Source organism: Chenopodium album, chromosome 2 (genome assembly GCF_948465745.1).
Source record: "Chenopodium album chromosome 2, dcCheAlbu1.1, whole genome shotgun sequence".
NCBI lineage: Eukaryota > Viridiplantae > Streptophyta > Magnoliopsida > Caryophyllales > Amaranthaceae > Chenopodium > Chenopodium album.
This window is the reverse complement of record NC_137835.1, coordinates 14,850,848-14,863,488: the sequence shown is the minus strand read 5'-3', so window position 1 is coordinate 14,863,488 and position 12,641 is coordinate 14,850,848. Positions and strand designations below refer to the sequence as shown.

General features: G+C 33.5%; 1 protein-coding gene across 1 annotated transcript; it reads left to right on the top strand.

Moving 5' to 3' along the window:
• Nucleotides 1-8,264: 8,264 nt before the first annotated feature.
• On the top strand, nt 8,265-12,555 carry LOC145583517 (kinetochore protein SPC24 homolog). The gene is made up of 5 exons (XM_081640716.1): nt 8,265-8,676; nt 10,399-10,541; nt 10,627-10,727; nt 11,979-12,052; nt 12,251-12,555. The coding sequence occupies exons 1-5, from the start codon at nt 8,499-8,501 to the stop codon at nt 12,355-12,357; spliced, it is 603 nt and encodes a 200-aa protein (XP_081496842.1). The 5' UTR covers nt 8,265-8,498; the 3' UTR covers nt 12,358-12,555.
• The last annotated feature ends 86 nt before the right edge of the window (nt 12,556-12,641 follow it).

Sequence of the window (12,641 nt, the reverse complement as noted above, 5' to 3'; positions counted from 1 at the left end):
TAAGCAATTGAACTAATATTTTTAACAAAGATAATAATAACAACAATACTTAAACTTGAGATATCTTTATGTTTTTTTTATAGGAATTAAAGATAATAACAATACTTAAATAAAAATAAAAATAACAACTTAATTATAAGATGCTTTTTTAATAAGCTAATAACTTAAAAATAAAGCTAAATTAGAGAGATTTTAACTAAAACAAAGATTAGAGGAGAATTTTTAGAGAGAACTTTTAGAGAGAGAAGTTGTAAGAATTTTTGATGTGTTTAAAAATTGAGAATTAGGGGGTATTTTTAAGAAAATAAAGGGGTTAATTTGTAAATAAAAGAGAGTAAATAAATTAAAATTCAAGGATTATTTTGGTAAATATCAAGATTTTGGTAATAATGAGAATCTTGATATTAAATTCTCTTGTTTTACATGTAACAAACTTGCTAATCTGTTTTGCAACGCTTAAACTGATAAAATAAAGAAAACCGTAATAAAATCAACTCTAATATTCACATAAAAAAAAAAGTTCTAAAATTCCATGGTATATATATATATATATAAAAATATATGACCAAGTCGTGCCATAACTCAAAAAATAATACTCACATGGTATACAATAAAAGAGTGCCTAAATTTAATTAGTGACTATTATACTCACCAAGATGTTAAAATAACACTTATACAATAAAAAAAAAAATCAGCTCTGAGAGGTCAGCTCTAAAAGATACACAAAGACATCAGGTTACAATACTAATAGGGTTGGACAAAATATCTCAGAGTTATTAAAAAAAGTAAAAAGAGAAATAACCCCTGCCCTCATTAGATGGTACATATAAATTTACCCAAGAATATCTAAACATACAACAAAACCTTATACATACGAGCATTTCAAATAATAACCCTTACTAAAAAAGTAGATCATATAAAATCATAAGATTGACATGGTCAACGTGAAAATATATCATACAATATTAAGTCATACAATATAAATTTAAGGTGGTCAAGAGTAAAATATATTCCCTTGACCGAATGACCTTAAAAAAAAGGTGAACTCTTATCTTGCTTTACTCTACTAAAACACAAATTTATATTTATCATAGTCGTAAAAAAACAAAGACAAAAGATACAAAATTAGATCAAAACAACAGAAAAACAAATAAAACGGAAGCCAAATTCACGTTGGCAAAGTGAATTATCATAACAGAAATTACTATTTGGAATAGTGCCAAATAGTGTTTGCATAGTGTTTTGAATAGTGAAATACAATATATGACGCGTATGAAATTCAGCTGTCCCAATTAGCAACGGATAAATATTGATACAATTGGTCCAAATTGAAATTTATTGGATACAATATTAACCGCGGGGAATAAAAAAAAGGTAACGTTAATTCACTATTGACAATTGCTTATCAAAATTGAAGAAGGAATACACAAACTAGACTAAGTAAATAAATCAGAGAAAAAAAAATAAAAAAAATAAATAATAAAGAAAAAAAAAACAAAAAAAAAAGTGAAAGAAAAAAAAACAAAAAGGAAGTAACATGAATGTCAGAAAGTGATAAATTTTCATAATAGCAAAGACATGATCCTATTTTTTAGGTAATTTTACTATTCATACAATAATTATATGTACAACTATACATTTACACTCATACGTATCCCTCTTTTACTCATCCATACAATACTCAATTATTCTTAGATAAATATCGATGGGTTTGGTCCGAACTTATATCTATCGGATCAAGTATTAACTACAGAACAAAAAGACAAGGACATTATAACAAACGTACATAAAAGGAGGTCCCTTTAGCACTACAACATATAGTACCCATTTAGGTGTGGGAATGTTTGTCATTTCCCTATATTGGTTGGGCATGAGTCTTTTAGAGTAATGGACTTTATAGGTAAACTGGTCATATAATAGGGGAGTGCACAAATCACAAAAAAAAAAAAAAAAAAAAAAAAAAAAAAACTAGATAAAATAAAAAAAGCACTCTAACAGTCTAAGTGAACATATTAATATACTTACTATACTCTAAAGGGTTAAACGATACTTGTTTATAAGGAAAAAGATATATTCCCCTGGCGAGACAAAAAATATTGTACTTTATACTATACGATTATTATACATATACGTACAAAAATACGGTCTAAAATACTTACTTTTTACTATAAAAAGAAATTACCCTTATCCAAAATCTCCACTCACCACTTAATTCTTATCTTCTTCCATCTTCCTCCTTACCCGAAAAAATTAAACAAAAACCACCATTAAACTCAACCACCATGTTTCAAGAAAACCAAGAAGATCAGCCTGTCTTTACATTTGAGGAAGACATGAGGATGATAAGGGTGTATTTCATGTACATTGTGGGGCTAGTGGTCCTCCTAATGGCTGTATTAATTTACTTGTTAATCCACAAGTAAAAACCCGAAAATTACTTCGGTGGAGCAGGGTAAAAATGCATGTGGTGTTAGCTGTACTTCAATATTTTGTAATTTAGAAGTACAAATTGTAACATGTATTTTGGAAATTATGAATAAAAAACATTATTATTACTCGTTTCCTTCGTTTTAAATAATAAAACAAGCGTCATTTAGTTTATAAAAATAATTAGCAAAATAATAATAATTATTTGAAAAAAAAACAGTAATTATAGTAATAAAAGATAATTAATAGTGATTATTAAAAAGGTAGGATCAAAATTTGGTGTCTACAACCGTTAATGAAAATAAAAAGGAGTATATGTACCTCGTTAAAAGAAAATCTGGCAATAACGAGACTCTTGAAAAATTAGAAGCATATACTCCTCAGGATTGTACTTTACTTATATCAGTCCAATTGAAACATATTTGGTGTCTAACCACAAGGTAGACAACCAGGAAATGTTTAATATATGGCATGACCGCTTAGGTCATCCTGGAACAAGCATAATGATAAAAATCATTAAAAGTTCAAATGGACATCCGTTAAATAATATACGGATCCCACAATCAAATGAACTTCATTGTAAAGCTTGTTCACTTGGAAAACTGATCATTAGACCTTCAAAAGGTAAACTTGAAGGTGAAAATCTTGCATTCCTAGAAAGAATACAAGGAGACATTTGCGGGCCAATACACCCGGCATGTGGACCGTTAAGATATTTCCTCGTGTTAATTGATGCCTCAACACGTTGGTCACATGTTAGTCTTATCTCCACCAGGAATGTTGCATTTGCAAAACTTCTTGCGCAAATCACACGTTTAAGGGCTCAATTCCCGGATTATCCGAACAAAAGGATTAGGCTAGATAATGCCGGAGAATTTACATCCCAAACATTTAATGACTATTGTATGTCAATTGGGATAGACGTGGAACACCCAGTAGCCCATGTTCATACACAAAATGGCCTTGCAGAATCATTAATAAAGCGATTACAATTAGTCGCTAGGCCATTACTCATGAAATTAAGACTCCCATCTTCTGCATGGGGACATGCAATAATACATGCCGCTGCTCTACTACGACTAAGACCGAGCGCGACACATAAGTTATCTCCAATGCAACTAGTAGTTGGAAAGGAACCTAGCTTGGCACATCTAAAAACATTCGTATGTGCAGTCTATGTTCCCATAACACCGCCCCAACGTACTAAAATGGGCCCACAGAGAAGGTTGGGAATCTATGTTGGCTATGAATCACCTTCCATCACAAGATATCTCGAACCATTGACTGGTGATCTTTTCACAGCTCGGTTCGCAGATTGTCACTTTAATGAGACATTCTTCCCAACCTTAGGGGGGAGATAAAGAGGGCCCATGCTGGAAAGAAATATCATGGAATGCCCAAAATATATCATACCTTGATCCAAGGACAAATGCGTGCGAGCAAGAAGTGCAAAAAATAATACATTTGCAAAACATCGCAAACCAAAAGCCAGACGCATTCACTGATACAAAAGGAGTGACAAAGTCACATATACCTTCAGTGAATACCCCTGCTAGGGTTGAAATCCCAGTAAAGAAAATGGATAATCCACTTTCAGATAAAATTTCAGCACGCAAAAGACGTGGCAGACCCCTCGAAGCTAAAGACCTAAAGCCGAGAAAATCCAAAAGAGTGAAAATGAGGAATAAAAAGAGTGAAAACCCCTCAAATAAAGTGGATCAAATCCAAAATGATGAAAATACAATCAACCCCCAAGATGAATCTAAAGAGTCAGATGGTACATCTGAGGGGGAACGTGAAAATGAAATCGTCGACAATCATGAAATTTCAATAAATTACGTCCACACTAGAAAACAGTGGGATAGAGTAAAAACCTATGTCAATGATGTATTCGCATACTCAATTGCCACAGAAATCATCACTGATGTTGAGGACACCGAGCCATCATCTGTAGATGAATGTCGACGAAGGAATGATTGGCCAAAATGGAAAGAATCCATTTAGGTTGAATTAAAATCTCTCGCAAAACGCGAAGTTTTCAGTCATGTAGTCCAGACTCCAAAAGGAGTGAAACCCGTCGGGTATAGATGGGTGTTCATACGAAAAATAATGAAAAGGACGAAATTGTAAGATACAAGGCTAGACTTGTAGCCCAAGGTTTCTCTCAAAGACCGGGAATCGACTATGAGGAAACATATTCACCCGTGGTAGATGCCACGACACTAAGATTCCTCATAAGTGTATCAGCATGCAAAGGACTACAAATGCGTTTGATGGATGTTGTGACTGCATACCTTTATGGGTCACTTGATACCGACATCTATATGAGAGTCCCCGAAGGACTTGAGCTACCTGAACCTTTGAGGTCACAACCTCGAAAGCTACATTCCATAAAATTGAAAAAATCACTCTACGGTTTAAAGCAATCTGGGAGGATGTGGTTTAACCGTTTAAGTGAGTACCTATTCAAAGGAGGGTATAAGAACGACCAAATTTGTCCATGTGTCTTCATCAAAAGGTCCGAAAAGGGTTTTGTTATAATAGCGGTGTATGTTGATAATTTAAACATCATCGGAACACATAAGGAAATCGAAGAAACCGCTAAATGTATGATGAAAGAATTTGAAATGAAAGACCTTGGAAGAACAAAATTTTGTCTCGGGTTACAAATTAATCATCTGAAAGATGGTATCTTAATTCATCAATCCAATTATGCCGAGAAAGTATTAAAAAGATTCTATATGGACAAAGCACACCCATTGAATTCACCATTGATTGTTCGTGCTTTAAACATCAAAGATGATCCATTTAGACCCCGACAAGAAGGTGAAGCTGTACTTGGTCCAGAGGTGCCATACCTAAGTGCAATAGGAGCTTTGATGTACCTGGCCATCAACACTAGGCCAGACATTGCATTTTCGGTAAACTTATTAGCAAGGTAAAGCTCTGAACCTACAAGCAGACACTGGAATGGAGTGAAGCACCTACTTCGCTATATACGTGGAACAATTGATTTAGGGCTCTTCCATCCAAGAAATGGAAATCCTACTCTCGTGGGATATGCTGATGCAGGTTACCTATCAGATCTAGTAAAAGCAAAATCACAAACTGGTTTTCTTTTCAGCTATGGCAATACAACAATCTCTTGGAAGTCAACCAAGAAGACACTAACAGCAACTTCATCAAACCAAGCTGAATTGATTGCCCTTTATGAAGCTAGTAGGGAATGTATATGGTTGCGATCTATGACCCAACATATACTAAAAGAAAGCGGCATTAAAACAGTCGAAGAAGACCCAACTATAATATTTGAAGACAACACTGCTTGCATCTCACAAGTTAAAGGAGGCTACATCAAAGGTGATAGAACAAAACACATCGACCCCAAGTTCTTTTCTACTCATGACTTGGAAAAGAAGGTAAGATCGATGTCAAGCAGATTCAGTCATGCAACAACTTAGCCGATCTATTCACGAAGGCATTACCACCTAGCAAATTTCAAGAACTCGTGCATATGACCGGCATGCGTCGTCTTTGTGATCTGTGCTAACTTAGGGGGAGCCCTATATGTGTTGTACTCTTTTTCCTTCGTCGAAGTTTTTATCCCACAGGGTTTTTCTTGGCAAGGTTTTAATGAGGCAGATAAACATATAGGTACAATAGTGGTAGTATTTATTTTTACATACATGTAAATTAGGAGTCACCCTATAGAAATCCGTTCAAGGGGGAGTGTTGTAATACGCACCGTATTGCGTAATATGAACGGGTTAAGAATACCGCCAAACATTACCGTTTAGCTTCCCATGCAAATTAAATATTGTCGCTCAGAACCTCATGCTCGATTAGACATTTCACTGCGTGTTTAACATATCGAGTAAACACTGTTCATGCAAGGGTACTATAAATCCTCGCATAATATGAAGGAAATATACACAACAATTATCGGAGTATCTAAAAGCTTTCTTTTGATCTCTTTGAAATCCTTTGTTGTAAAACACTTCTGTCATTATCCTATACTAGTTGACTACTTTTGCAGCTTTTACACTATACACTCCATATATGTGAATTCATGTACTACTTTGTAGGTAAATGGTTAAATGTTTTATTAAACGAAATTATTAATTTGAAATTAGCAAAGTAATTGTTACAATACCCTACCTATTATATAAATGGTTAAATGTTTTATTAAACGAAATTATTAATTTGAAATTAGCAAAGTAATTGTTACGATACCCTACCTATTATGCCCAAAAAAAAAAAAAATTGTAGTATAAAACAAATTAGCTAGTCTGTATAAAAAAATTAATAAATAAATAATACTTGTAGGAATTAAAAAAAAAATTGAACAAAAAAAAAAATTATTGGAAATTAGCTTAACCATCATTATGGGATGAATAATAGCTAGAAGGTAAATTAGCTTTGAAATTCTAGGTGGCATGGAAAGCTAATTTCACAATTAGCTTGCCATTGGAGTTGCTCTAAAAACCAAAAAATGCAATAACCAAAAAGCTTGACATTAACAGTTTTATTAATGATTTACTATAACCATTGGTGGTTCTTTGGAAAAAAAAAAACCATTAGTGATTCTTTATATGGGACTGCTGACATCGGTAACGATTCTTTAAATAATAGCTAAAAGCTAGATGGGAAACTAACGTTAATGATGAACGTGTTTGTATGAGTTCGTTCCCCCAAATTATCACAACTTTGACGGAACATGATTTATCTTAATAAAATCTCGCCTACTTTGCCTCGAAAAAAAAAATAATAAAACCGCTAATATCATTTAGTGATTCTTTAAATAAGACCGCTAACATCATTAACGATTTAGCGGTTTTATTTTGAAAAATCACTAATTCGAAACCCGTGCTATGCACGGTTTTACAATAATATTTTACTATTTGTTCATTAGAAACTGCACGAAACGAATCATTAGAAGTACAAAAAAAAAAAAAGTACAATAAACATTGTGATATACTAGATTAATCTCAATGTCTACATTACATTACAATTTACAATTAATGTGGGATGGAAGAATAAATAAGATTTTAGTATCCGTAGGGAGTGTTCGGCGTTAGCTTTTGAGTAGCTTTTAGTGGTTTGACCAAGTCAAACCACTACTTAACAAAAAATGTGAGTGTTTGGTAAAGTTGTGGTTAGGGTAGCTTTTAGTGGTGGAGGTAGCTTTTGTGAAAAGTTAAAAAGAGAAATTAGAGGTAGCTTTTCAGGAAGCTGTTGAAAATTTAATCTATAGTTTTAAAAATAAAATATTGATTTTTATATGTAATAGCTAGTCAACCACTACTTTACCGAACACTCGTATCTAAATTATTTATCTTCACAGCTAACAACTTATTGACAGCTAACGGTTACCTCCATATCTACAACTACCTTCACAACTATATTTTGGCGAACACGCCCGTAATATAAAAGCTACTCTTTTCTTAATAAAAAAAAAGTACTCAATGTTATTCTGACCGATAACTGGAAAAAAAAAACATTTTGATGATATCCTTTTTTTTTTTTAGGCAAACATTTTGATGATATCCTAAATAAGTAAATAGTATTTTAATACGTAACATTTTATTCAATATGACTATATTTTTAAATTCTATTTAAATTATTATTGTTGGATATCACTCTCTAAATACAAGGCAAAGTAACAAAATTTTTGGCGGGAATTTTTTTTATGTGGTGATGACACGTGTACTTAGGAGATATCTACTGGAGTACTTTATTAGTATATATATATATATATATATATATAAAATAAAGTCCCGTTCAAAAAAAAAAAAAAAAAAAAATAAAGTAAAGAAGTATAGATACTCCGGTATTAGAAAAACCTCCCAGTCTCCCACCGATCCTGGACGGTTGAGTACTTGAGTGTTGTTTGGACTGTTCGGAGTGGACAGGGCGCCAACTTTTATTTTGAAATTACCAACCTTATCAATTCCTACTCTCTTGCTCCTTTCACAACTATAAACCCCATTTTCTTTCTTTCTGATAATTCTCTTCTCAATTGCTCAATTCCCTTGTTGATTTTTCTTCTTCAACCCCAAAACCCTAGAAAAATGGTCGACAATTCGCCACAAATCGATATCAATCAGCTATTTTCTTACTGTGACGACCTCGTTGGTGTTCTCCGAGATAAGAGAGACTTCAATTTGTTAACCCAATGCGTTCAACAATCCAAATCTCTTCAATCGTCTTCTGATTCTGATTTCAACACTACCCAGATCGCCATTTCAGGTTTCCCCCCCTTTTTTTTGGTTAAATTCTCAACTTTGTTTTTTATTTTTATGTACAATTGTATATGGGGTTGCATTTTGTTATTTTAAAGAATTGATTTTGAAAACAAAAGATGGATTTTGGGGTGCACTAATTATGCTTGAATTAGTGGGTTGTTTAAGTTGGGGTTGTTTGAACTGATAGGGTTAGGGAAGTTACTATATATATTGTAATTTGGTTGGAAAATTATATAAGATGATTGCTTGAGTATGGTGCTTATGGAAAGGTGTATAAACTACCAACTCAATGTAAATTGTTACACTTTGTACTGCTAAACTTGTGGGCGAGGCCAACTAATAACATAGTGGTCGTTTGGTTGCACATAAGAATAATGGGTTACGCTTTGTGGGAATTTTGATTCTCGTAACGAAAAATAATTTGGTTGACTGTAAGAAGTTGAATTTACTGTGAAAGGACTAGGTAATCGAATTCTCTCATTCTTGTAGGCAATAGAAAATCCTAGAATGAAACTTTTTATTTTTGTCAACCAAATGGCTCTCTAGAGAGTGGTATCTCCGGTGTAATTTGATCTTAACCAAACAGCATTACAGCTTTAGGGAATGTATAGGATGGACAGGAATTCAATGAGTGGTAATTATCACATAAAGCATTGTATGCAGTATTACATAAAACCAATTACATCAATATAGATTATGGTGTGAGTGAATTCTAAATTTTAAGGCCCAACGTCATTTCCCTCTCATTTGTGAGCAGCATTTTGCATTTCTGTCCCTATTTTGATTGTGACTAGAAAAAGACAATCGATTTTTTACTACATTGACTAATCACTGCTCGCAATACAACTGGACAAATGAGCTCGGAATTGTAACTTGCAAATTTCCTTAAGTTCGAGGGAGGTAATTTCTCTGGAATTTCAAGTAAAGAATTAGGGATAGCAGGTTTCAATATGAAAAGGATGTTCATGGTTGTACTGATCACTTGAATGGTGTCCAAAAAGGATGTAGGAGACAAGACAACATATTCAATCTTGTCCTATTAATCTTCCATCCAAGAAGGATGTAGGGTACCACACTAGCATTATTTGCCCGATTTTAGATATTATACAGTCCAGCCTTTTTTTGGTAACCATTTATTTGATTATTAGGCATGCTCTTTAAAAATATATGCTTCTTTTTTAAGTCATGTTAGAGGTGAATTTCTCATTGTCTAATGTTGGTGCCTTTCAATTTCTCTAATTGAGAAATTTTTCGGTGCTCTATCTACTTTTAGGGGGTGTTTGGTTCGGTTAATGGAAATGGAGTGGAAAGGGAACAAATAAGAGGGGGGAAAGGAATCAAATAATATTGCCTTTTCATTTGTTTGGTTTAAACCATGGAAAGGAGAAAAATAGGAATTTTGTGATTGGAGGAGGGTAAGGGTATTTGTTACCCTAATTTTTTTAGAGGTAACAAATGAAGGATAACCATTACCCTTAGGTAATGATAATTGTTACCATGTCTTCTAACCAAACACTCGGTAACAATATCGGTTTAATCGAATCCGTTTCCACTCCAAAAAATACACTAACCAAACCCCCCCTTAAGTGTACAAAGAAAGAAGTTTCCTTTAAGTATGGATATATGTGTGTATTACAGCGGGAAGTGTCATGTATTAGTGCATACTGCCACCTTGATGAAGTTGCTACTAAGTTACTTACTCTAATCACGTTCACATTTTAAATAGATTATCAGGACAAGATCGATGATTGCAAGCACAAGATAGAAGTGGCACGATCTGAAGTGGTTTCCAATGAAGAATTAGAGCGCCTGCAGAAAGAGCTTGATGAGGAACTCAAAAGAGAGAAGCTGCTTCGAGAGGATCTTAGATAAGTATTCTGTTTTGTCAGATATATGTGATGGTCATATGTTGGTTCTCTGTTCTTCAAACTGAGTTATTTGTTGTATGAACACAGTAATTGTTGACAAGATTAATGAGCTAGATCATCAACGACTTTTGTTAGAGGAGAAGAGTCAGAAGCTAAAGAAACTTGAAGAAGAACATGAGAAAGAACAGTAAGTATTATTGTTTTGTGACATAAGTGCAACACCCAATAATTCTCCCTTTCCCAAATAAATTCATTAAATAAAATGCAAGAGAATTTCTGATGTGTCACCAACTCACCACCATGTACCATGATTAAAGATTAAAACATGTAACATGCAATTATGTGATGGCTTAGTATGACATTTTTGGAATATTTGTTTTATTAATTGTATGCTAGTGTGCTTAACAAAGTTCTAGTTTGATTTTTATTGTAATGTATTCCCTTTTTGGAATCTTGTTTATTTGAGAAAGAGAGAATTGGGGTGTTACTACAAGTTTGCAACTGCTCTAAAAAATAACTCCATATGAGTAATTACAACATGCTTTGAAAATGAACATTGTGTATTTGCTATGCTTGCATTTCATTTTCAAACTTTGTGGCAAAGGTTATTGAAGTCACATCTGACTGCTCACTACATTCACTATGGTCTACTGATGCATTTTGTTGAAAGTGAGGTTTAAACATTACACGAGAAGACACCTTTTTTCAATTGATTTTTGAAACCCTAAAGATCAACATATAGGTCATTAGAATTTTCATCATAGATAGTTTGTGTTTTATAGTTTTATTTGATCACTTTTGTCCATGCATGCTCTTTACTGCATATTCGAGTCTTTGTGTGATTTTCTTCTCTATCTAACTATTGAAAGTTTGAAGCTAGCAGAGAGGCTCTAGGTAATATAGGCTAAAAGTTACTGGGTCTTTCATGAGTGAAACTGTGAAAGAGATATTAGTTCATTTATCCTTTTAATTTTATAGGATTTGAGTAATCAGCTGTCTTTCATAGTTCTGATAAGTTGCTTGTTTTAAAGTTATTTTATTGGATATTTTTGTACATAGAGAGGTACAAAACTACAAACCCATCAAGTAGTTAGTTTTCATGGTTTTAGAAATAGACTTTGCTGGTTTTCTGTGGAGCTATTTTGAGTTTGGAGACTCAATTTCTAATACTGGGTAAGTGCTTCGCTTGGCTTTCTTGCATATGGTATTAATTAAAACAAAAGTTGGAACAGTAGTAGTCATACTGCTTCCAAGGAAGAGCAAATTAAAATGCGGATTACAACGTATGAACGCTAGTTCGAGAAGGTTTTGTTAATTGTACATATTCTTGTTTAACATGCTATAATTTTTTTGGCTGTTGAATTAATAATTTGCTTTATACGTCTTGATTGCAACTAGCTTACTCTGTTCCTAACATAATAATCATATGCTATTGCAGGAGGAAACTTTCATTTTATGCATCTGTCACAAAGATTATTCCAGATCTAGCGAGTCCATCGAAAATCTCTGGGCGTATCCTTTTTTCCCCTTTTAATAACAAAATACATCTTGAATATTTTTATTGCATACTTTCTGCATATTCCTCTCCTGGTGTTTTCTGTACTCAACACAGTTTTCTGCCTCTGTGTGTGTGTGTGTGTGCGCGCGCGGGCGCATGCTATCATGTATCTTATATTTTAGCAAATTTGTTACACCTTGATCTGGTTCCAGATATCGTAGATCGTGAAAAAAAGACAGTGGAGAAGTTTGAATTTGATCCACTGCAGGAAGATGCCTTTGACATATGCAACAAGACATGGAAGATGATAAACCTATGACTATTCATGTGACTGTGTGTTATATCACCTATATGTATGATTGTACCATTTTGCATTTTCAAAATTTGTTTTTCTTGTAGTGGGACAGTGGGACCAGCTTCTCTGTATATTGTTCTTGTAGTGGGACTGGCTTTACTAGTATGGATCTTATGCTGTATTTAATATATGCCTTAAAAAGGAGATTATTGATTAAGAGTTTCTTTTCAGGCTGCGATTTCATCATTAGCAATTTGATGTCGTTGACATGGAGGTTTGTTATCAAGGATTCAAGATTGGATGTAAAC

What these genes read in the sequence shown, in the direction of transcription:
- LOC145583517 (XM_081640716.1), top strand. Translation starts at nt 8,499, where the DNA reads ATGGTCGACAATTCGCCACAAATCGATATCAATCAGCTATTTTCTTAC. An exon ending in TGCTTCGAGAGGATCTTAGA is followed by an intron (nt 10,542 to 10,626) that starts TAAGTATTCTGT and finishes TGTATGAACACA; the next exon opens with GTAATTGTTGACAAGATTAA. An exon ending in TCCATCGAAAATCTCTGGGC is followed by an intron (nt 12,053 to 12,250) that starts GTATCCTTTTTT and finishes ATCTGGTTCCAG; the next exon opens with ATATCGTAGATCGTGAAAAA.